We start from the raw sequence: 23,003 nt of genomic DNA, 5'->3' as shown, positions 1-23,003 counted from the left end.
ATATCTCTTCAGTTTTAGGCTCACTTGTAAACAAATTTCGAAAGGCTTTTCGTTCTGTTCTCAAGATCTAGGAATAATAAAACTCATTTCGTGTTAATAGGCGAGGCGTCTTTCATCCACAGCCCACTTCTTTATTCCAACACCGCCTTTAATTATTTCGAGTTTCGTTGTGCGACCCTCGTCTTTTATTCTTTCATTTCCTTTGGTTTCACTGAATACGTGCAGTTACTACTGTTTGCCCTGCGTGTTACAACTCAGGTGTAAACTGCGCGCCAGAAAAAAACGGAAACTTGTTTAAATGACGCCATTTCAGTCTAAAGTACGGCGAAACAACACTTTGCTTTGTGTATTTTTAGTACTATCAAAGTTTCTAATGACATTTTTCCCGCCAGGTAATTACAGTAAATAGTTTCCGCCAGAGCAAGCGTTAAATCTAATCTCATGGCCTTATTATCAACGGAAAAGACAAAACAAACAATAAAACATCGGTGGACGCTGGACAAACGCATGTCTTTGATGTTCACTCGTCTTTGTTCCGTCTTTGGCGTTCAATAGCCAAAAATGAGCAAAAATCAAGGCTTACGTTCAATGGCTAAAATCAAGTGTATAAGTCTCAATTGAGTGGGTGAAGTTTGATCTCTCTAGTGATTCTCAAGTTAGTTAGAAATTTAAATATCTCTTTAATGGCTTTGACACGATCATTAGGTGAATTGGGACACCATTTAACAATTCTAAGAAGAAAACTAATTACTCAAAGCGCTCCGCTAACAATTCACAAGGGATAAGAGAATAGATGGCGGCAAACAAAATAAAACTTAACAATTCAGCGCGACTAAGCGAAAAAGAAAATAAATCACTTATAAACACGTTTCAACAGGGCGCAAGAAAAATAGTTTCACTCGCGTGCTTTCGAGATCTCTTCAAAACACCAAAAAGTCTAGAAGCCAAGTTGTGTGTAAACGAAATAATCGTGAGGCAAACATAGCTGTGTTGACATTAAACAACCTAAGTGGTTTATATATACAAACAAACTGATCAAAAACCTCTATTGTCCAAAGTTAGCTTCGCGATAATGAAAAAGACCTCATTCAATATCAATTACACACATTTCTTTTAACATACTTAAGATCATTTTATCGAGCTCTTTCCCTAATAAGGACATAAAAGTGCTGCAATATTCTATAAAACATTGTCTGAGGGAAATTTCAACGATATAAGGTGAAGATTTATGGTTCGTGCACAGCCGAATTAGGTTCGCACATGAATATTAAATGGCACTTAAGGTTTGTCGAGGGCATAGAGGACCGCCCCCCAATTCAACTTTAGTTTTGAATGAGTAAGCCAATCAAATGTCTCTTCAGTTACGTAGAAACGGTTGTCTATTCTATTGTGAAGTAATTTTAATACCCAATGCATTCCAAGGGACTGAGCGAATGATATATTTGGGCAATTTATCACTTACGACATTTATCAATAGTCCGTGTTGGCTATCAACCACACAGGGTCATCAAGTGCGGATTGAGAACAAGTTCCCCTGCAAAACTTACCCAATATGCGAGTTTCTACTGTTTGGTTTTTTATATTCGTCCTGTTTACATTTCCAGTCCTTTCATCTTCTCACTGGTGGTAAGTTAAATTCAGTCTTCCGATCTAAGAGGATTACACCAATCACAAGTTTATACTCCAGATTAGCGGCGAGAATTGCTCGATTTCTGCTCACTTTGGTTTCAGGTCAGAAATTTGGCATTTTAATTGCTCGTTTATTTCGTTAGGTTCATGTCTCAAGTATACGCATTGGGGGCGAAAATAATGTGTAACAACATCGCCGGCCTGGTCACCTACCAACGCCAACTTTGTCGAGAAAACCCCGATGTGATGGTTAGCATCGGAAAGGGGGCCAAACTTGGCGTGGAAGAGTGTCAGCAACAGTTTAAAGATCAGAGATGGAATTGTTCAACAGTAGCTCGAGACGTCAGCGTTTTTGGAAAAGTTATGCGAAAAGGTAAAAGATAATATCGTTGAAGGGAAGTGCTCGGTTTAAACTACTTCTTAAGAGTCAGAGTAGTTAAGATAGTAACTCCAAATCGTAGTTCTTGGTGGAGAGGTGTAATTTTAGCAGCGTACAGGTTGTCAATTTGGTGAAAACTGTTATCTTATCCCTTTATTTTGTGCTATGATTTAAAATAAAAACTGACAAAATAATCGCATCCACGAAACTCAATACCTTCACATGAGGTCCGTTCAAGGATCCTTGAAAAAAATTTCCTTACTCTCAAGTGTCCTCATGTAGTACTCTCTCAGGCGTTTGATTTATTCACAAGATCTTTCTAGACAAAGAGTAGTTGAAAACGAAAACGATTCTTTTTGCTTGAGTGGTTTTTGTGAAGCTGTACTTTTTTTCTTGTCTTCACAGCAAGTAGAGAAAGCGCCTTCGTATACGCCATATCTTCTGCGGGGGTTGTACACGAGGTCACAAAGGCGTGCAGCCGCGGAGAACTGATAGGCTGTACTTGCGATACCAAACGTAAAGGAAGAAGTCACAAAGGTTTTGAGTGGGGAGGTTGCAGCGACAACATAGGTTATGGTCTTAGATTTGCCAAACTATTTGTCGATTCGCGAGAACAGGAGCGGGACGCCAGAGCAAAAATGAACCTTCATAACAACTTTGTGGGGCGAAGAGTAAGTATTCAACATTTATTCATTACGTGAATTTTCCGGGTTTTGCGAAGTCGCATCATTTTTATCGATAAATTAAATTTGTATCGACAAATTCATTTATAACTAAGTTCGTGCGTTGACGGGTTTGTTATTGCTCATCGTGGATTAATTTTGGCTCAGTTTCAGTAATTATTATGGATGTTTTAAATTCATCTATTTCCCTGGAGTGTTTTTTACAAACAATACACCAGGATAAACATTTGTCTTGAAAGCTAATCTCGTACTTCCCTAATATGGCTGTAAAAACTGAAATATAAGTGTTAATTTTCATAAGTATGTCCTTAAAAGTAAAAGAAATTGAAAAAGAGAGATAAAAGGATGTGAAGAAGTGTAAAAGTTAAAAAAACTCAGTTTGTAGTATTTCTTCTGTCATACCCTTATTTTGTCGAATTTTCTAATCCCGAATCACACGACTCAACTTCAATGAAGTTTGTTTAGATAAACATCAAGAAAACAGGAAGAGCGTGGATTTTTGTTGACTCGGTAGTATTTTTTTAACCGATATGGCGCCTTTTCTGTTAAATCTATTTCCTGACTGTGGTATTTCAGAGCTCGTAGAATGTTCGATATGCTTGAAAAAACAGAAAATGTGAAGAAATTTTCGACCAATTTAAACTCGTACTTAGAGGTGAAGAAAAGTCCCTCAAACTAATAAATTTTGCCAGTCTAAGTATAACTTCATAGTCTTTGAAGATTGTGCTGGAACTTGCAATTTCAACCATAGCTGTAGTACAAACTTATTTTCCCGCCTTTGCTTCGCATTTTTGTTTCTTGGAAGGAAAACAACTTCTTCTTTTGCTAAAAAAAGTCATTTTACTTCCAAAAAACAACCGAATAAAACCGTTAAAAACACGCCTGTTTCTCCGGCAACAGTCCACGAATTACGAAAATGTTGCAAGTTTGTCGGCATTTTGTGTTTTTCTTAATTACCAAACTCGAACCCGGACTGATATCGTGGAAAAAGTCAAGAGAATGACCATTTTAAGAGGCTGAGATATAGGATGCAAAGATTTCGTTCTTAAAAACATATCCAAGGCCATTGCAATAACGCGCTCGCGCTGCAACATTACTTAATTGTACCTAGATTGGCTTATCAAACTTACGTCAAGTAGCACTTCATTATAACTGTACTACTCAGTTCATGAAAAAATTGGAGTTTTTAAATCGCGTAGGCATTTTTTACGCCTACTTTTACGAAGAAACATCTGTAGCAAATATCGTGCAGTGGAGTAGCGTGAATAGGTATTAGACTGGAGTGTTGATGCGGTTTAATTCTCAAGAGTGGTTTTGTTCGAGTTTCCTGTTAATTGAGAAGAGGAAATTTTCGAAACGTTGAATTGACCGCAGGCAATTTCCCAACAAAACTTATCAGATATTGAAAGAAAAGTTTGAGCTTTAAGGCAAATGCCTTCACGTTTCTTCTGTCGCTGGTTTCAGTGTGGGTAATTATGTTGAGTTGCAAGAAGTTCATGGCTAGCATCCGCGAGCCTCTACTAGAAAGTTTCTTCTTTTGGAGAACAAACCGGTATGGGAGCATTTGGAAAAAATTTTCGTAAATCCTGTCAAGTCATGCTTGTATTAGCTGTTATGTATTATTTGCCCGACGGTCTCGCAAGTCCATAACATGAATAAGATACTCCTTACAAATATTGACTGTCTTCTGTAATAAAATATAAAGTGATTTAGAAACTACTGCGTCAGTTCTAATTAATTGAATTTCCCGTCGCTACTGATACTGCATGAGATTCAACTCTTTGCTGTTGAGATCACCCGGGTCTTTACAACAACGATAAAAATATAAAGGACTTCATTTAATGCTCTGTTTATGAATCTTTTGCATGTTAGATTTTAAATCATTCGAAACGGTCGTTTTACTTAACTCTTTTATATCTTCTTTTTGTCGACTTTCTTTAACTAATCCGAGAAAAAAAGGCTTAGCTTGTTGACATAGTTTTCTTTTCCTCTAACCAATAAAGGTAATAAAGTTAAACAATGTAAAGTTATTTGGCACGTTCTCAGCAAAGAGAAGTAGGATTTTGTGGTTTTGCTTAGTTTCCTCAAGACTTGTTATTACATCAAACTCATAGTACAAAATTCTACAAATAGCAATTTAATGCCATTAACTCAAACAAGATAAACTCAGCTCTATCCTCTGTTGTTCTAACTACTATATGTTTACCTTCAGAAAGAAAAACAAACAAAATATGTGAAGTAGTTAATTTAAATCTCACGTTACGATGCACATGTATCGCGTGCAATGTGCCCATGAAAAGCCTACAACACGAACATTTGTTAGTAACCCATTTTGCCCTTTGTGGCTGCATGAGTCAAGTCTCTCTAAAACTAGTTGTAAATGGTTGAGGGCACTTGAAAATCACTGAAAAAAAAACGCTTTTCATACTTTATTGCGGCTCGGAGAAAAAAATTCTAACGAAACTAAGCCGATTCCAGCTCCTCCCATCTCTTGCCCGTTCAAAGTTGTCATGGCAAATGCTGAATACGATCTTTGAATCCAAAGACGTCCTATGGTACAACATTATTAGATCGGTTTTCGTGACACCCGGAATAATGAAGGTGTTTTCCTCAGCCTTCAGTCTTTGTGCTGATAACACTTACCGCAAGACCTACTCTTCTCTTCTACCGAGAAACTTGAACTTCCGCCTATCACAAAAACTGAATCGAACAATTGTTTCATTTAGTAAATGATTTGAACCCAAATAGGTAGAATATGATCGTAAGCTTAAGCATTGTCTGGAATAGAACTGTTATTGATACTGACTGACGTTTCTACAACCTTTGCGGTAGTCAAGTTGATGGTGATTATGAGATGATTCGTCAATAAGTCGCCATACATTGGTCCTTTGTTAGTTAAGTTTAGTTCACTCGTGAATAAACAGCTTGGCTGCCGCGCCTGGAAACGAGGTTGATCGGTTGCCATGCAACCTGGTTTCCAAATTAATATACCATCGACCAAACTCGTTTCCAAGTCAATATACCAATTCGATGGTATCTTCCAAATTTGGTCAACGCCAGTTGATTATGAAGAACTAGCTATGGGCTTTGAGCCAATCAGAAACGGTGAAATGTTTTGAATGTATAATAATGTATAATAGTTCTAATGATCTTCGAGTGCCCCTTATTTGATTTCATGTTAAAAGGAATAACTCTTCCTACCTATGTTGTCCAAGATTGGCGATATCTCTACTGTTTGGGACAGCTGCGCACATCTCACGAGCGCATGCGCATACTTGGTTAGGCATAAGTCGTATCTCTCAGCAACAAAGGTTGTCTCACTAAAGCGTGAATCACTCACCTCAAAAGGGTTTCCTCAAGTTATTTGAATCTCCGTACGATGTAAATAGTTTTAGAGGAGGATAATACAAATAGTCCATTTTCGAGTTCGCTGTGACCGCTGATTTAAAGAGGTGAAGACGCATTTTTTTACAGCCTTAGCCTCCATCTGAAGTAATATATTCACAAATTCCAACGAGAAAAAGACCTGTTTACTACTCTGTCTATTGTGTATATTCAAATTTCAAACACTTACTTGCCAGAATTTCTGAATATTTTACTTCACCTCGAGGCTAATCCTGTATGAATGTGTCGTTAATGTTTGTATTCAGCGGTAATTTTTAATTCGAGACTAGACTATTAACAGCCTATTTGTTGTTTCTTTTGCAGGCAGTAAAGAAACACACAGAATTGGATTGCAAATGCCATGGCGTCTCCGGCTCGTGCCAAGTGAAAACATGCTGGAAAGTCATGTCCCAGTTCGGTGTTGTGGGTGCTTTTCTCCGTGAGAGATACCACAGTGGTATACAAGTTACCGTAGATCAGAGCGGCAACGAACTTGTAAAAATAAAGGCAGATGGATCTCCAGCTCATCCTCCACGTGATAATCTCGTATTCTTAGAAGAGTCCCCGGATTACTGTGTCCCTAATACCAACACAGGCTCTTTGGGTACTACGGGACGGGTTTGTAACAAGAGCACTCCGGGACACGGCAGTTGCGGGATTCTGTGCTGCGGGCGCGGTTTTGACACCATTCAGGTTGAAGAGGTGTATAAATGTTCGTGCAAATTCAATTGGTGTTGTTATGTTAAGTGCCATACGTGCAGACGGACTGTTGATAAGCATGTATGTAAATCTCCTGACGATAATATGTACAATGGAAACGGACCACATTTAACAGCATCTGTGACGAACGCGCAAAGCAATAGTCAAAACAGACCCGCTAAGAAACTTCTCGGTGATAAACGGAACAAGAGAAGAAAGGAACGAAAAAACAGGAAGCGAGGTGCGTCTAGCCTGTCTACTAACAGTCTCAGCAGAGGCGACAGAGAAAACAAGAAACTCTAATGTACGGAATAAGGAACAGAAACATTACTGTTACCAGGAGAAAACATTGCAAATGCATGACGTGAATTTGTGCAGTGAAATTCCCACGAAGCGAACACCTAAAGGCTATGAAAATTTGCCTTATCACTGAACGAGGTTTCCAGCTGCCAAAATCATTGAGTGTTTTAACTGGACAGTGCCGCCCGACAGGTGAAAGGAGGACTCCACTGTATATGGGATGATTCCAATCAAAAATCGGAGTCGGAAGAATCAGAACGTTTCCATTTTCTTCCAACTCCGCTTACGACTCCGTCGTTTACGATCTAGAGAAAACCAGCTTGTCGGAGACGGTCAAGCAGAAGGGGAAGTATAAACCAATCACGAGGCTGGTTTCCTTCTTGATTGGCTTAAATCTTCCGCTTCTTCTTGTGACTCCGACAGCCTAGTTTTCACAGTTGATCGTAAGCGACGGAGTCGTTAGCGGAATCAGAACGCTGTTTTCACCTTATCTTTAAGTCCTACGCTTCTGATTTCGACTCCGATTCCGACTCTGTCTTTAGTGAAAACCAGCTTTAAGGTATGCTCTACCAAGGGATTTTTCCAGTTGTCAGAGCTGACCGACTAGACCAGTCCAGTCGTAAAGAGAATTCTATTATTACCCAGGACTATCCGGCCAGATCAGTCTATTTTCCAAATATTTTGTATGGTAGTGATAGGTTCTAGCGGAAAAACTAACCGAGAAAATACCAATATTTCATTAGCTATTTGACCTGTCCCGCAAACCAATTGTGACTTTTGGTTTGCGCCTTCTTTAAGGCTTTTTCTGTTTGCCTCTATCGGCAAAAAAAGACAATAATGGTCAAAAATGTTTAGCGAGAGGAATAATCTTGAATGCTGTTACTAAAGCATGAAATAACCAAACAATCTAAATTCGAGCTTTTTTAAAAGTGGACAGAACTCAGTTTTACAGAAAAATAGTCAGAATATATATTCAAAAATGCTGATGTGAAATTCAGCCGGCAGAAAGCTTTAGACAGTGGCACACTAAATTGCTTCGCTGATCAAGCTAACAGGACAATATTTACATGTTACTAAATCGTTCTTAACATATATTTTTGCTCTGCGCAAAGCCTCAAAGAGCGCCCGCGCTTTTAGTTCAGAAAAGCTAACGAAATTCAAATTGGATGATCGTTTGTACCTTCAGTTTTAAGAAGATGTTCGATATAATAATCCATATATCAGGCCTTGAAATGTTTTTGCGGCTGGCGCCGGTCAAGTTCTCCGGTCAAACCTATTTTTGCTCGGACAGAACCCGGTTTTTGGCCAGACAATTACAAATATTTATTACGACATATCTTTATAAAACTAAATTTTCGGTCCATTAGAAGCGTAAAGGACCGGACAAAACTAACTTTTGACCGGACATTGTCCGTTGACCGGCCGTTATTTCAATCCCTGATATGTTACTCTGAGCTCAAAGTTCGAGTATCCTGGATCGAAAACATTGGCATTTAATATATTAACTGACAAAAACATCTCATAATACACGACTGAAATGTTTATTTCATTTCACTTTAATATTTATCCAGGTGAATTGTTATTTATGTAAATATTTAAAGTAGGTAAGAGGACAAGGACAAAAATTATAAACAGAAAATATTTGTTGGCACAAGGTTTGTTGACGCGCACGTGTTTTCAGGTATATAAATGTTGATATCGGACTTTGTTGAAATAAAATATACATTGCTAAGACACATCATGGTCCTTTTTGCGTCGCATTTAGCCTGCGTGGAATGGCGGTTTTGTCTGGCGTACCGCTAAGCGGCGAAACCGCGAAAGCGCGTTTAGCCAACTTGGAGTACCATACGCATTCAATCCTTTCGCAGTATTTCACACTACGCCACAGGGCGCCCACACAATCCATTTGTGTAACCGAACATTGTAATTTTACAGTAAATGTACTGGATTAACCCTTTACTTCGTCTGTGGTGATATACCGTTACGTATGTGCACCAAACAATGCTAAGTAAACGTTGCATTACCTAACCTATGGTAAGTTGGCGCTCCCTTTTGCCTCAGAAGCGGTATTTTGAACTATTTTGAAGGATTTTGAGGGTTGGCCTTGGTGTAAGAACCTGCGAACTTTTTCTTTGTTTCGCATCTTCTGTTTTTCGAGGTTCTATTGAGTTTACTTCTTTGTCTCATATTACCCGTGAGTTTAACAGGTTCTTACACCAAGGATGAGCCGATTTTTTCTACTATAAAGAGGCGCAGTAAAGGGCGAACTCAAAATTTCTTCAAAATTGTTCAAAATACCACTTTTGAGGCAAAAGGACGACAATTTAGGGTAATACACTGCTTATGATTGATCCTTTCACATATTTAGCGATATATCCATAAAGATGAAGCAAACAGTTAATGCAGTACAAATGCTATAAAGCTACCATCAGTTAACATGTGACTAAACTTGCACGCGCATGACAAATGTTGATCGCTTCCGACCACTCTTGACAGCTCGGGCAGGAAATAGTATGCGCCTCTAACGGATCGGCCACTTATGTGAAATTCTCTAACCCAATGCTTTGTGGAGGACTAAACACTCGACGACTTCCTCCTCTGCTCTCATTCTGGACATGGATGAGGTTTCGAATCCCGACAAAGTTTGAAGGAACGCAAATTCACTATACTAGTGACCTTTTCGTTGCCGCCTCCCTTGTCGTCGTCGTCAAAACTCCCCCCAAAAAATGATAGATAACGTGAACATGTGTGACGTCTTTTAATACACCTTTTTACATCCCCAAAACTAAGTGAAAGTTGCATTTAAGCGAGGTTGATAGCTCTTGAACAGAGCTAAATGTCGGACTTTGGCGGAAGATATGGTGAAGAAAAATTGCTGAAGAAACATTGTTCACAAATGATGGTCTCAAACAAACTGAAAACAGAGTTGAACTATCATTTATAATTTCCACTCCAGTTATTATAGTCTCCAGCTGCACTTTATTTATGACCAACAGGGCCCAGTTATTCAAAGGCCGATTAGCGTTTAACTTGGGGTTAAATATAACCCTGGTTTCTTTTTCTTCTGCTCAAAAGCATTTTCTCGGATAACTTTCTCTGTTATTTTTAGAGCTTCCAATCATCAACCTGTAGACAAAAAGAATTAAAACTGAAATGCTTTTTAAGCTTTCAAATGTGAATTCAAATCTCGCACTAAGCCTGGGTTATCTTAACCCAGCTTTGAACAACTCGACCCAGGTTTATTTTCTTTATAATTTGCTTCACTGAAGTACCTTTAAATTTGTTCGTATCTCTATCGCAGGTAGGCTTTGGTAGATTGTGCTCGAAAAAAAAAAGCATATTATGCTTTTAGCAGTACTCATATTTTTTAGAAATTATGCCAAAATTATGCTACTTTCTGAAAATTATGCCCTCTGTCACCGAAATTATGCTACTTAGATTTTACACTGATTTTAAGGAAAATAAAGATCATCAGTAGCTTAACTCTATCAATTTTGACTTTAATGAACATTCATATAGTCCACCTTCCAGTCCAGTCTTACAGTCTAGATCTTTAGCGTGGCAAATACGCATGTGCACACATGATCTCGCTTTTTTGTCACTTTTAACTTCTCTTTGCCTGCGGCATGTTTTTTGGAAGCCAAGTGGTTTTTGAGAATGCTCTTTTAGAGCTCAATATCTCCTTACACCCATTGCAAAACAGTTTTCCGCCTCGAAGACACAAATTTTCCCTTGGGAATTCTTCGATTCGATCACGAGGACTCATGTCATGTCATGTTCTTTGGATCTGAGTTACCTCTTTCCTTGTACTTTCCGGTATTACTTTTAGGAACACGTTCTCTAGAGATTAAAGCTCTCGGTACGGCACTGGAAGTGGTGGAAGTGGATGTACTCGAGGACGACGCCATCTGAGGGGCCGAGCCGCCGAGCCATAAGCGTGCTGGCCTGAGTCTCAGCCTTATGCACAGGGTGACCTCTGCCGCCTGCCGGACCATATTTGACCATGGGCCTTAGCACAGACCTCAATATTTTCCAAAACCAATACAGAAATAAAATACAGACTGAATTATTCTAGAGCTACGATGGTTTTTTTTGTTTTCAAAGCATAAAAGCTCGGATTATGCTAGCAGTGCTAAACTGAAATAAAAGCTTAAAATAATGCTTGTTTTGCTGAATTATGCTTAAAATTATGCTAGCACAATCTACCAAAGCCTAATCGTCTAAGGGCTATTAGGCCTCACTTGCATGCCACTTCCGTCGTATTCAGTCAGCCCTCAACTTTGGCAAATAGATAGCTTTTTTTCGTGGTTTTGTTCAGTAATTTGGTAAGCCTTGAACAGCAAAAAAAATTTAAATAAATGAATAAAAAATGCGACACAAACGTCACCACGTTCTGACGTCTGGTGTGGGACTGAACCGTGGACTCCTACCATTTTAAAAATCAAATCTGTTCATAACCAGAAAAGAATCTTACCTTGTAACGCTCTTCTGTCATAAGAGGTTTTCTTTTTTCTAATTTAATTTCGGTAATTTCGATGGCAAAGATTTTATTATCATTTTTCAGTAAATGTCATGCGTTTTATACTTGAGCCTCTGGCTCGGATGATCGGGGCAGCCCCATCCCACGTATTGACGTAATAAATTGACTGATTGATTGATTGTTTTTGTTGTAATCGACTCTGGATTTTTCCTTTGTTATCTACAGCGTCTGTTAAGGTATTTTTCAGTACCCTTAGTTCTGTTTTAACCCTATAAACCCTAATATCAAAATTGAAATTCTCATTTGTTGTCCCTATACTTTTTCAATATAAGTAGTGGGGATTTTAATTGAAGTATCAATTAGACTTATCTTCCCTGATCATGTACTCAATTCTCATGACCACCCTGCTTTCTAAAGCATTGTTATTATAAGGAGGAATTTCATGCTGATCACTCTTTGGGCTTAAAGGGTTAATGTTGCCCTAAGCAGAGGAAAATAAATACCACGAGGTCATCTGTTCAGTTTGACAGACAAAATAAGGTCAGCAACGAACCCTTTTTTTAAAACGAATTGGGAATATTAGTGAATAAACAAATTTAGCTTGTTTATATATACTGAATTTTTACATTTTAATATTTATATGATATTTCTTTTTAATGTTGTTGCTTAGCATCTTAGAAAAGTGTTTCTTAGTTTACATTTGTATTTTTTCCCCGGCACAAGGAAAATGAGCTGTTCGACGAACGCTAGAACTGTAAAACGTTCAGTAAATCCCGAGTTTAAATAAAGTGTTCTGTTCTGCTCTGTGTGTCTTCAAATGAGGCGAAAGCATATAACGTCAGGTTTGTACATGACGTCACGGTTTCCATGTTAGTGTATCCAAACAATCTAAACTATCTGCATAATAACAGAGGTTATTTTCGCTTCATTTTGGGTAAAAATGGCATAACCCCCATGGCTTTATGTGGTTACACACTGCTGTGCCCGTAGGCATCTCCCATGACCTCGGCACAAATCCGCAGCTATTTAAGAAAAATTGGAGACGAAAAATTGTTGAAGAAAACAGTTGAATCAGATAAGACAAAACTTTCAATATCTCAACTGTTTGGTTGCATTTCGACGTTCAAAAAAAACAGCAGCTGGGCTTCAAAGTGAACTAGAATTTGAGCAGGCGAGCTTGGGCCTCCAGGCAGTATTCCATTCTTTGACAGCCTCGTTTCTGAGAATCAGTCTAAAAGCACATGAACTAAAGAAACTAAAGGATAACTGACGAAAGTTTTGGTGAAAATCGCAGATCTATTGAGGGGCTTAGCAAGAAGTTTTGCAGAGGCACGCAGAGTTTTGCAAATCCACCCTAACCCGCCTCCCAGATCGTTTCCACTCGGGTGACTGGATTAAATTTTCTTTTTTATTCGTATCCGATGAGATAACCACTCATCATTTCCTTTGCTTTGTCTTGCTTTTATTAATCTTCAACATTTATTGTTTCAAATACGCAAATGCGTCTCTGCGTACAGGTAGTTACGCCCCCACAGTACCCTAACCTACGTCAAGCTACTCCAGTCAGCCTATCCAGTCCCTGTTAATAACTGCTTCTCACTAGCTGGCATAAGCGCAAGCGAAAGGCCGGGGTACCTTTTTCAGGCTTTATGTGTATGAAAGGGTAGAGAATTTCACTTGTAAAGGATAGAGAAATCTATCATTCCACTCCGTAAAAAGGACGAACAGGTTCCTTTCATGACTGTGAAAAAGTCGAGTAAACGTTCTGGCCCCAATTGTTCAAACGCGGATAGCGCTATCCACCGGAGAAATCAGTTTCCTTTGGATAAGGCAATTAGTTGTCCTAATGCTTTATGCATTGGGTAGCGATTTATCCGGAGGATAGCGCTATCCAACTTTTGAACAACTGCGGCCTGGTCTTGTGATCTATTCATTTTTAAAAGACAGTGTATTTACAACAGTTAAAAGGGATGCAAAGTTCTAAACTAAGTTTTTTTTTGTTTTTCAGGCGCCCCCAGCCACGGACTCGGTAGTGCAATAGTCAGTGCAATGGCCGAACGACATCACGATACTTAACAGAGCCGGAGTGCAATGGCTCTGCCAAGCGACGCCTGAAGGAGGGTACACCAGTACGCCAAAATCGCCCAGGAAACGAAAGGAGTACCCGTTTGTCAATGGAAGGTACATGAAAGCGGTGCTTTCTCTGTCAAATATCGTATATAAAAGGGTAAGGGGCTGGACCTCGGGGCTGAGCCTCCCTATATGAAACTTTGTTGAGTACCCCCCTGTCCTGTCCAAATTTTAACCTCGAAACGACCTAGAAACAAACATAAGCACAGGCGCAAATAATAGCACAAGTATCAAAACGTTTTTTTACGTGTCTGCGCATGCGTCGCTCAAAATCCACGTTGTCTTGTGTCAACCAATCAGGACCGAGTTTTTCGAAGCAAGGTGAACCCTCATCACGGGTTAACTGTAAACGAAGCAAAAAAGTTGTCATAGTAACTAACCCTGGATTTGGGCTAATCGTCATTCGAGCAACTTTGCCCAGATGTTTTTGGCCGATGAATTTTTTTCCCTTCTTTTTGGCTTTTCTGTTAGGATCAGAGTCTGCTGTCGATTTTATGTTCTCCTACAACGGGTATTTTTGAGCTGCCGTATAACAGTAGTTTTGTAGTGTATATGTTTACACAAAACAGAGAGGCCTCACTGAAAACCGCCTCTTGGCTAATTGAGTTCTCTCATAAAATATATTTAAAATAGTTCTATTTTTATAACAGGCATTAAGCGAAAATATTTTTGTGGGCGTTAGTTTTTAGCACTTAATGGCTTTCTAATAATTGTTTTATAAAAGGACAATATAAAGTGTCGGTTGGAAAGCTTAGAAACAACAAAAGGGCCTGAGGCGAAAATACATTTGTAAACCAAACGTTCTGATAATGCAAAACTTTTGAGTGTTTAGGAATATCCCTCCCATGGTTTAATTAAACAGGTAGTTTTCTTGAAAGACTGAACTCTTCTTTCTATATATACTGTTTCTAAGCTATCGTCTCTGAAGTGAGGTTTGTTTAAATAAACTGGACAACAAGCGTTTCCTTCAACGGGTTAGTTAAGAGATCGGATAAGAATTTATTTCTTACGATGATGTTTCATTGTTGTCATTTTCAAGTACAATGATATTATTTGCGTAATATGGCCAACGGCGCAAGAATGTTCTTCAACAGAAAAATCCATTGTGTTGCGATCAAATAGTTTTGAGCGGAAAAAATTTTATATCAGGTGTGTCTACGCGTAAGGCACAGCAAGAACATGGGAAACTCGACCTGCTTTTTCGCTGTTCTTCTGTTATCATTTCCAATACTTTCATGCTCTTACTGGTGGTAAGTTTAAACGATTAACTGAATATAAGAATTATCACGAGTTCTACCGGAAATTTGTTCTCCAAATTAACACAAGAACGCATAAGTGGAACATTTTGATGACAATTTAATTTGTTTCTGTAATACATGTATTAGGTTTATGTCTCAAGTGTACGATCTTGATGCTCAAGTTATGTGTAACCGAGCTGCTTTAGTTAAGGACCAAAAACGATTTTGCGAAGAATATCCTGATATTGCGATCAGTATTGGGAAAGGAGCGAAACTTGGTGTTCAGGAGTGCCAGAAACAGTTAAAGGACGAATTATGGAATTGTTCCACAGTCGCTCGTGATGTCAGCGTTTTCGGAAAAGTTCCGCGAAAAGGTAAAAGAATCAGTTATAGTGAGTTATTGCATAACACTATCCAACCACGCGTACGGGAAAACTGAATAAAAGAAAATTTGCCAGATAAACTGTTACAGAATGAAAAAACAGCATGTACTTTGAAGGAGAAATTAAAAGAAGGTGTTGTATATAACCTGTCATATAAGGTTCTAAGGTCTCTGAGCGTTCAGTCCGCTTGTCGAGGCCATGGTCCCAGGTCACTTGAAAGGTAGGGTTAGATATATTGTGCTCGAAAATTTGAGCATTATGCTTTTAAGCGTCACTACCCTCAAAACAACAGCGTAATGCCTAAAATTATCGGCTTGAAACTGAGTTGCGTTAAGCTATGCAATATTATAACCTTATCTTGTAGTAAAGGCTCAAAAATATATTATTGGCTCCGACTGCATGTTCACAGACGAAAAAACTTTGCTTAAAATTTGGCTTAACCCAGGATTAAATTTAAACTTCACCTTCTTTTGATTACGCGGGCCCTGTACGACTAGTGAATTTTTCTTCGAATTATGTCGCAATTTCTCTTGCAAATTGTGTCTCAACTAAATTTCTAAACAAGTTTCAAACAAGTTTGTCCAGTGTTAAAGCCTTTATCCGTATATTGATGTTTTTCATGTCCGCTGAGTGTTGATTTTCTTTCCTTTATTTTTGCTGATTCAGTTCTGACATTGGAATGATGTGGCTTTGTTTCAGCTTCTCAAGAGACCGCCTTTATTTATGCCATAACCTCTTCCGGGGTCGTTCACGAGATTACAAAAGCTTGTGCGCGTGGTGTACTGAGAAACTGTGCTTGCAATAATACTCAGCTTGCTGAAGGAACAGGATTCGAGTGGGGTGGCTGTAATGACAACATTGAATATGGTTTGAAATACGCCAGTAAGTTTATAGATTCTCGAGAAAAGCGGGAGCATGACATCAGAGCAAAAATCAACCTTCACAACAACCTTGTGGGAAGGCAGGTGAGTTATACATCGTCTGAATGGTATCCGATTTATTTGGTGGCAAAAAGTTAAGCTAAGTTAAGTTCACTCGTCTCAGTGGCATCCAATATGTGATTTAGAAACCACTTCATAAAAGTTGAGTAAAATGTTTCATTGTAAATTTAGTTGTTTTCGTGTCAAGAACTTTCTCGTTGCAAAGATTGTTTGTTTGTTAGTTAGTGGTACAATATCGGTTGTGATCACTTCATGACACATACGGTACTTTGCTCTTTTCTCGAGCTAATTCTTAGTGTTTTATGGTTTGTTTGTTTATATATTGTATAAATAATCATTAAGACAATTACAACAATACATGCCATCACCAAAAGTCAAATGTTCGCTCGTAAATGTCTGAGTTCTGAATCAGTACTGTATTTTATGCCATAACTTTTATAAGCGGTTCTACTGGTCAGTATGCTAGCTCACTTGGCAGTATATGTCATTCATAACCTGTCCATACCTACATCACGATGTATGGAGTCTGTGTATATTCTCTTCTGTTTTTAAGACTGCATCAAAGATAATTATACATCCAACGTTTTTCTACCTGTTAACAGAAGAAGTATACTTTGTTCTTTCAGTTAATATTTATATTGTAAGTTTACTACCTTTCTGAGTTAATTGTTACCAGGAACCTCATGAGCTCCTGTTGTTACTTATAACCCCACCAATATTGAAAACAACGAGTTTTATTTGCATGACCATACAAACACATACAGTATTGTAAAAGCTATGTTTAGGAATCAAAATTACAACACAGGGCAATTACGTTACTTTGACAATTATTTGTCACGAACATCAAAACAAGCTGAAATATTTTTTATGAATTGTATATTGATAAAGTAATTAGAAGAGTTCATCAGTTCATTGATCAAACCGTTTATAGGTAACTCGGTAATATTTGGAATCAGTCTTGACTTTATAGTAAAATGTATTCCTAATCATAGAATATTTAGGACATTGAAAAAGAAAGTGAGCTTCGTCTTCTATTACATTGTGTCCACGAAAAGGGCAATGCCTATTATCCTTCGTAGTTTGATTGTATCTGCCTATTTCTATCATTAGTTTGTGATTGCTTATTCGTAGTTTTACTAAAGCCCATCTCCCAGCTGTTCCTCTTGTTAAGTCTAAGTAACTAGAGAAGGTATGATCGGTCTTAAAAGATCTATAAAATTCAAGTTTTTGAGAATGTTGAAGGGTGTTTTGCCAATATGAGATATATTCTTGTTTCATTGAACTTACATAGCTTTTTATCATAGCTATATCTAATACCAACTTTGATAAATGTGAGTTATGTGTACAATGTCTGAAAACTGGAAAATATATTTTAACGCCAATATATGTTACCGGAGCAGAAATGCCCCCTCCAATTTGTTCAAGTTGACTTAATAGATATCCCTGGTTGTCATAATAAACAACCTTACGACCTATATCTCAGTTTTTCTGTACTTTGGTGATACCCAATGTGTTGGTTTTTCATTAAGTCTTTCTAAGTTGTCAAATACCAATTGTGGACCATAGACATTTCTTCTGACTATTGAAGCTCTTCGTAAGTAGATCAAGTGTGTCAAAACCTACCCGTTTTACATATACTTTGTTTTTATTTTAGACAGCTATTAATCTAAGCTTACCACATAGTTTAAAAATATATTTTCATATATGTACCACTTTCTGCGTTAATTTTGAGTGCATTTCTCTATTTGGTGTATAAATACCCTTTCCAGTTTGAAGAGCTATTTTCTCTCTGTTAATAATGCTTATTCTTTTTCTATTTTTTTCTATAATTTCAATATCTTCATCACATTTAGTTCCTGTAGGTTTTTGTTTTTGATTCATGAGCTTTTTTCGGTCCTATATCCATATTAATTTCCCTTTGCATCCAATGTGCATACTTCTCAAGTCTTTCTAGGGTTATTTGTATGCAGGAATAACACGCTTGTCAACATAGCGGCCTTTCTACAAAATCCAGGTCCTTAATCAGACTAAGAGACAGTTAGTACCTCCAGCCCTTTCCCTTTCATGAAAACCAGGCCCTTTTACTACATTAGGCGACTTTATTAGTATCTATGGCTTTTTGGCCGCGATCCAGGAGTTAGTATCTCCAGCCTTCCAATGGAAGCCAGGACAGTTCTGGTAAAGTCCAGCATCTTCGCTTTTTCTGGTTCTCAAGAGTTTGCATCTCTAGCTTTTCCATAAAAACCGGGTAATTTTCATCTAAGAAACAGTCATTCCTGGCTTTTGGCTTGGCTATTCCTGACAATATTAACTAGAGATAGTTTCTTAAATAAGCCTTTCCATGAAAGCCTGATAATTTTCACATAAGGAACAGTCATTCCTGGTTTTCTTGGCTATTCTTGGTAACTCTAGACTTGATTTCTTCGGCCTTTCCATGAAAGCCAGGTAATTTTCATATGGGGAACTGAGAGTCATTCCTGACTTTCCTGACTGTACTTATACTAGCAATACTAGCTAGAGATAGTTTCATCAGCCTGATAATATTCATATAAGGAACAGTCATTCCTGGATTTCTTGGCTATTCTTGAAATTCCGGAAGGAGTGAGTTCCATCAGCCTTCCACCTGAATCTCAGGAAAGGTTCATTCATTCTTGCTTTCTTGGCTATTCTAGCTGTTCACTCTGTAATAAAATTTCACGCTTTGCCGCCGAGAAGCCAGGATTAAATCTTGGCTCTCCAGGCTTTTTTTGAAGACCTATGCAGGGTTTTCAAGAGAGCTAAGAATTTCCTTGCTTTTCTGTCTTTTCCAGGCATTTCAGAGGCAAAAAAGGCATGGAATAGCAAAGAAAGCCAGGAGCTCCAGGCTCTTTTTGGCTTTACGCGCTTTTTTTGCAGGAGAATTGGGAGCACAATAATTATTGAGGTCTCTAGTCATCTCACAATTCGTAACTGATTCAATATCATCTATGTCATTCGAGGTGCAAAAGATGATGGCCTCATAATCAAAGCGGGGAAAGGACATTTTGGTGGAAGAATTAGCAGTGTCATTGATATAACTTAAAAAATAGAAGTGGGCCTAAGAATGACCCCTTGTGGTATCAAACTAAACGCTTTTGAGAATTAAAGAAGAGACCACAAGATATAAGTTTACAATCGGCAAAGGAGACTTTAAGGTTATGTTACTTGTTGTTTTCGTTAAAATTAACAAACACTGAATTTAATATACACAACATACAGGACAGTTTCTACCTATGTATAAAAACAAACACCTAATTATTTCATTTTGTAAATATCGGAAAACTTTATAAAGTGAACTTATAGTGATTATAGTGGAACCACCACACAAGCCCTCTTGACGGTCCAATTTTTTAAAGCCAGAATGATATTACTTATTCAGATGGCTACATTACCAGAATAGGTTTTTCTAACAAACTTTTATAGCCATTAATAATTTAGATTTTCATAAAAAATAAAACAAAAATAAAACTGCATATGTCTATGAGCAAATAATATTATAGTAACTAAAAGAGACATCTTTATTGTTAACCATGTTGAGAACACCATCTGAGTAAGGAAAAGTTAACAGAATTCAAAGCGTTGTATAACTTTTATCATAAACAATTCTAGTAGTGTGTTAAGAAGATTTACTGAAAAGCGTTTCAGGCAATTGGCTATAAATTAATATTCGACGATTCTTGTGACCTCTGGCACAGTAGCCCCGGTGGAGTTAATTAAATCTTGTTATACTAGCCATTACCTCTGAAGCTGGATTGTTTCTTAAGACATCCAGCAAAATCAAAACTTATCATAAAAAAACGGCTAAATTTATACAACTTACGAAAAAGTATTGGTTGAATTACGAACAAACTAAAGAGGAACACAGTTCAATCATTATGAAATTGTTATTGATCTATTCCTGTGGAAGATAAATTTGTGAAAAATTATATTAAAAATTCATAACTGCAATAAACTTAAATAATTCCTTTGGTATAATAAAGTTTATATCACACGTTCCGGGACATAGTTCACTGTGTGGTAAAACTTGATTTATCAATTAAAATATTGCAATGTATCACCTGTTTTTGTCTGTTCTGTTTTTTATTTGTGTGTCTCATTGTTTTGGTCATTCAAACATTTTGCAACATGTACTTACCCCGATTTTTACTGTTCCCTCTAATTTTATGCCCACATAGTGTCGTAGAAAATGAACTACCCTTTCGAGGGCAACAGTTTCGCACAAATAAAACCCCCATCATTACTCAATTCAAAAAATCATAATCATCGTATTGTACAGAGTTTTATCCTACTAAAAGGGCGGAGATACTAAGACAATTATTGTGAATTTCAACGTTGCAATTAATGACTGTCCGTATCATTCATTTTTTCTTTTTTGCTCTAACTTCGAAGTTAGTTTTGCTTTCAATTTCCTGGGTAACCAGAGTAAAGTTATTGATGTTAAAAAAGTCTCAGTTGTATACTTCATGTATAGCTGATGAAGGTCGTGAGAGCAAAACGTCGTTACTAGCTGATTTTAAATTATATTCGTGCAGATATATTTACATATTTTATTTACTACATATGGTAATCTCAAATGCCAAAGTAATAGGCCGCTCAAATCTCCCCATTTTGTGACCAATTTTGAGCTCAAAATTTTACTCCATTTCGTTTTGCAAACATTTTTGACCGAATTTTGGGACCAAATTTTGCCATCTTCTATTTTCGATGGTACCGAATGTTTTTCTAACGTTTGTAGCTGGCTTTTAAAAACCATTTCATGGAACCAACTATGTTAATTACCAGCATTTTGAACCCCGGCGAGTCGCCTCTTCCACCCCTCGCCTGCTTGAAAGATTTCTTTCTTTAGCAGCCCCCTGACGTTCCTGAAAGGGCCTCAGGCTTCGCTTCCTTACGCATGAACTTAACTCATTATCTAATCGCAGTGACGGCCAATGCTTTGAGCTAAGCGATGATAAAATGATTTTGTGGAAAGGTTTTTTTAACCACACATCTAGTTATGATTAATACCGAATTTTAGCTGACCAGAAAGAGTACCATAATGATAAAAGAAGAAAAAAAGTTAATAAAACTGATTTATGAATCTCCAGGTAACTTCCACCTCAATATTGAATTACTTGAGAGAAACTTTGTTTTTAATCAGCTGCAGTCTCCTTATGCTTTAGTCGTTGCTTTTTTTTCCCGTAGGCTGTGAAGAGCTATATGAGACTCGTCTGCAAATGTCATGGAATTTCAGCTTCGTGCTCATATAGAACGTGCCTTAGAACCTTGGGACCGTTTGGTACAGTAGGCGGGCATCTTTACAACAAATATCTCAACGCTACCAAAGTGACAGTCCATCAGGGTAGAAACCAACTCATTGCGGCCGATGGAAAATATCCCGGAAAGCTCTTAGAAGATGATCTTTGGTTCTTGGAAGAGTCCCCGGATTATTGCGTGCCCAACAACAACACAGGATCTCTGGGTACCACGGGAAGACGTTGCCACAAGACCGCCCCAGGCCCCGGGAATTGCAGGATTTTGTGCTGTGGGCGCGGCTATAACACCCTCCAAGTCCGAGAAGAGTATGAATGTTCGTGCAAGTTTTATTGGTGTTGCCGAGTAAAATGCAATACTTGCCGGAGAATGGTTGATAGTTACTTTTGTCGGTAAATGGGCCATTTGCACGATGACGTCATTTTACTACTACGACCAGAATCCTTCAGGATTTTGCTTTCTTGTGGAAATTAGGGCTTTTGTTTTCGAAAACGCACTGGGAATACCAAATTAGAATATGAAAGGAAAAAACGAAAAGGATTCTGGTCTTAGTAGTAAAATGACGCGATCAAGCAAATGGCCTATTGCCGGTATCTATACAAAAGTTTATAATCTAAACAGGCCTGCATAGTCCTTAGGCCTATGTTCGGCCGGGTTACCAGCGAACTCCGAGCTAAACGTCGGTAATGTACTTCACAGTGGTCGTGAAAGCGTGGGAAAATGCCGTACAAAGACTTAGGAAGAAACAGGATGTCTTCTGGTTCAAGCTGTTAGAATAATTTTTTGGCTGCCTTGCAGGATAAGCCTTTGCTGTAAGAGTTCAGCCTCTGACTTGTTAAGCTATTTCTTGATACTTCTATACCCTGCATAGCAGACGCTTGAAAGTTAATTATATGCTCGAAAGAACGGGCACACGAGGAGGAACGCGAGCGTTCTTTCTTGCAAACATTACTTCCAAGCGCATGCTACGTAGGCTGTTACCTCTAGTTTTATTTTGATGTTCTTCAAAAAAGAGGGAAATGAATGTAAACCACGACTTCATCTTTGCGTTCTGGCGAATGCACATAACCTCAGTGTAGCCATGTTGGTCAGTAACCAAACAATGTGAAATATTAGCATATCATCAGAGCCTATTTCAGTACTATTTAGGGCTTTGTGTGGATATCACCTGTTCTGCGCTTAAGCCTCTCTGCTTTTTCGTAGACGCCTGAACGCATCCGACGGTATATACTCATAATCAGCCTCCTCCTCAGGCACGTCGTTTTTCACACAAAGGCGAGCGGGAAACGCGAGTGGCACTTTAGTGACTGCTGGTGACGAGGCTCTAGGGACTATGGGAAATAGAAAAATGAGAGGCAAAACCTTCTCCTTCCAGCCTTCCTTTGCGCGCAAATCGAGAGGAAGACGTCTAATTACCCTTCAGGTTCAGAATACTATGGAAAACCAGTTAGCTCTGAACTGGTTATCATGTTATCTGATTGAATGC

The 23,003-nt window shown here is 38.2% G+C and overlaps 2 protein-coding genes across 3 annotated transcripts; both read left to right on the top strand.

Annotated features, from left to right (window-relative positions):
• The first annotated feature begins 1,439 nt into the window (after nucleotides 1-1,439).
• Nucleotides 1,440-8,810, top strand: LOC140948254 (protein Wnt-2b-A-like). 2 transcript variants are annotated; one of them, XM_073397480.1, is made up of 4 exons: nucleotides 1,440-1,626; nucleotides 1,773-2,002; nucleotides 2,414-2,679; nucleotides 6,400-8,810. In XM_073397480.1, the coding sequence occupies exons 1-4, from the start codon at nucleotides 1,553-1,555 to the stop codon at nucleotides 7,075-7,077; spliced, it is 1,248 nt and encodes a 415-aa protein (XP_073253581.1). In that variant the 5' UTR covers nucleotides 1,440-1,552; the 3' UTR covers nucleotides 7,078-8,810. The 2 variants fall into 2 exon arrangements, with proteins under 2 accessions (XP_073253581.1, XP_073253582.1); XM_073397481.1 differs by having other exon boundaries at nucleotides 1,478-1,626; nucleotides 1,732-2,002.
• A 6,049-nt stretch (nucleotides 8,811-14,859) lies between these two features.
• LOC140949132 (protein Wnt-2b-like) lies at nucleotides 14,860-21,914 on the top strand. The gene is made up of 4 exons (XM_073398366.1): nucleotides 14,860-14,934; nucleotides 15,070-15,296; nucleotides 16,005-16,270; nucleotides 21,449-21,914. Exons 1-4 carry the CDS (start codon nucleotides 14,864-14,866, stop codon nucleotides 21,911-21,913), a joined length of 1,029 nt encoding a protein of 342 aa, XP_073254467.1. The 5' UTR covers nucleotides 14,860-14,863; the 3' UTR covers nucleotide 21,914.
• The last annotated feature ends 1,089 nt before the right edge of the window (nucleotides 21,915-23,003 follow it).

Source organism: Porites lutea, chromosome 9 (assembly GCF_958299795.1).
Source record: "Porites lutea chromosome 9, jaPorLute2.1, whole genome shotgun sequence".
Lineage (NCBI taxonomy): Eukaryota > Metazoa > Cnidaria > Anthozoa > Scleractinia > Poritidae > Porites > Porites lutea.
The sequence above is the reverse complement of the archived record's forward strand: the minus strand, read 5'-3'. Positions and strand labels throughout refer to the sequence as shown.

What these genes read in the sequence shown, in the direction of transcription:
- LOC140949132 (XM_073398366.1), top strand. Translation starts at nt 14,864, where the DNA reads ATGGGAAACTCGACCTGCTTTTTCGCTGTTCTTCTGTTATCATTTCCA. An exon ending in CTTTCATGCTCTTACTGGTG is followed by an intron (nt 14,935 to 15,069) that starts GTAAGTTTAAAC and finishes TACATGTATTAG; the next exon opens with GTTTATGTCTCAAGTGTACG. An exon ending in CGGAAAAGTTCCGCGAAAAG is followed by an intron (nt 15,297 to 16,004) that starts GTAAAAGAATCA and finishes GCTTTGTTTCAG; the next exon opens with CTTCTCAAGAGACCGCCTTT.
- LOC140948254 (XM_073397480.1), top strand. Translation starts at nt 1,553, where the DNA reads ATGCGAGTTTCTACTGTTTGGTTTTTTATATTCGTCCTGTTTACATTT. An exon ending in CTTTCATCTTCTCACTGGTG is followed by an intron (nt 1,627 to 1,772) that starts GTAAGTTAAATT and finishes TTATTTCGTTAG; the next exon opens with GTTCATGTCTCAAGTATACG. An exon ending in ACAACTTTGTGGGGCGAAGA is followed by an intron (nt 2,680 to 6,399) that starts GTAAGTATTCAA and finishes TTTCTTTTGCAG; the next exon opens with GCAGTAAAGAAACACACAGA.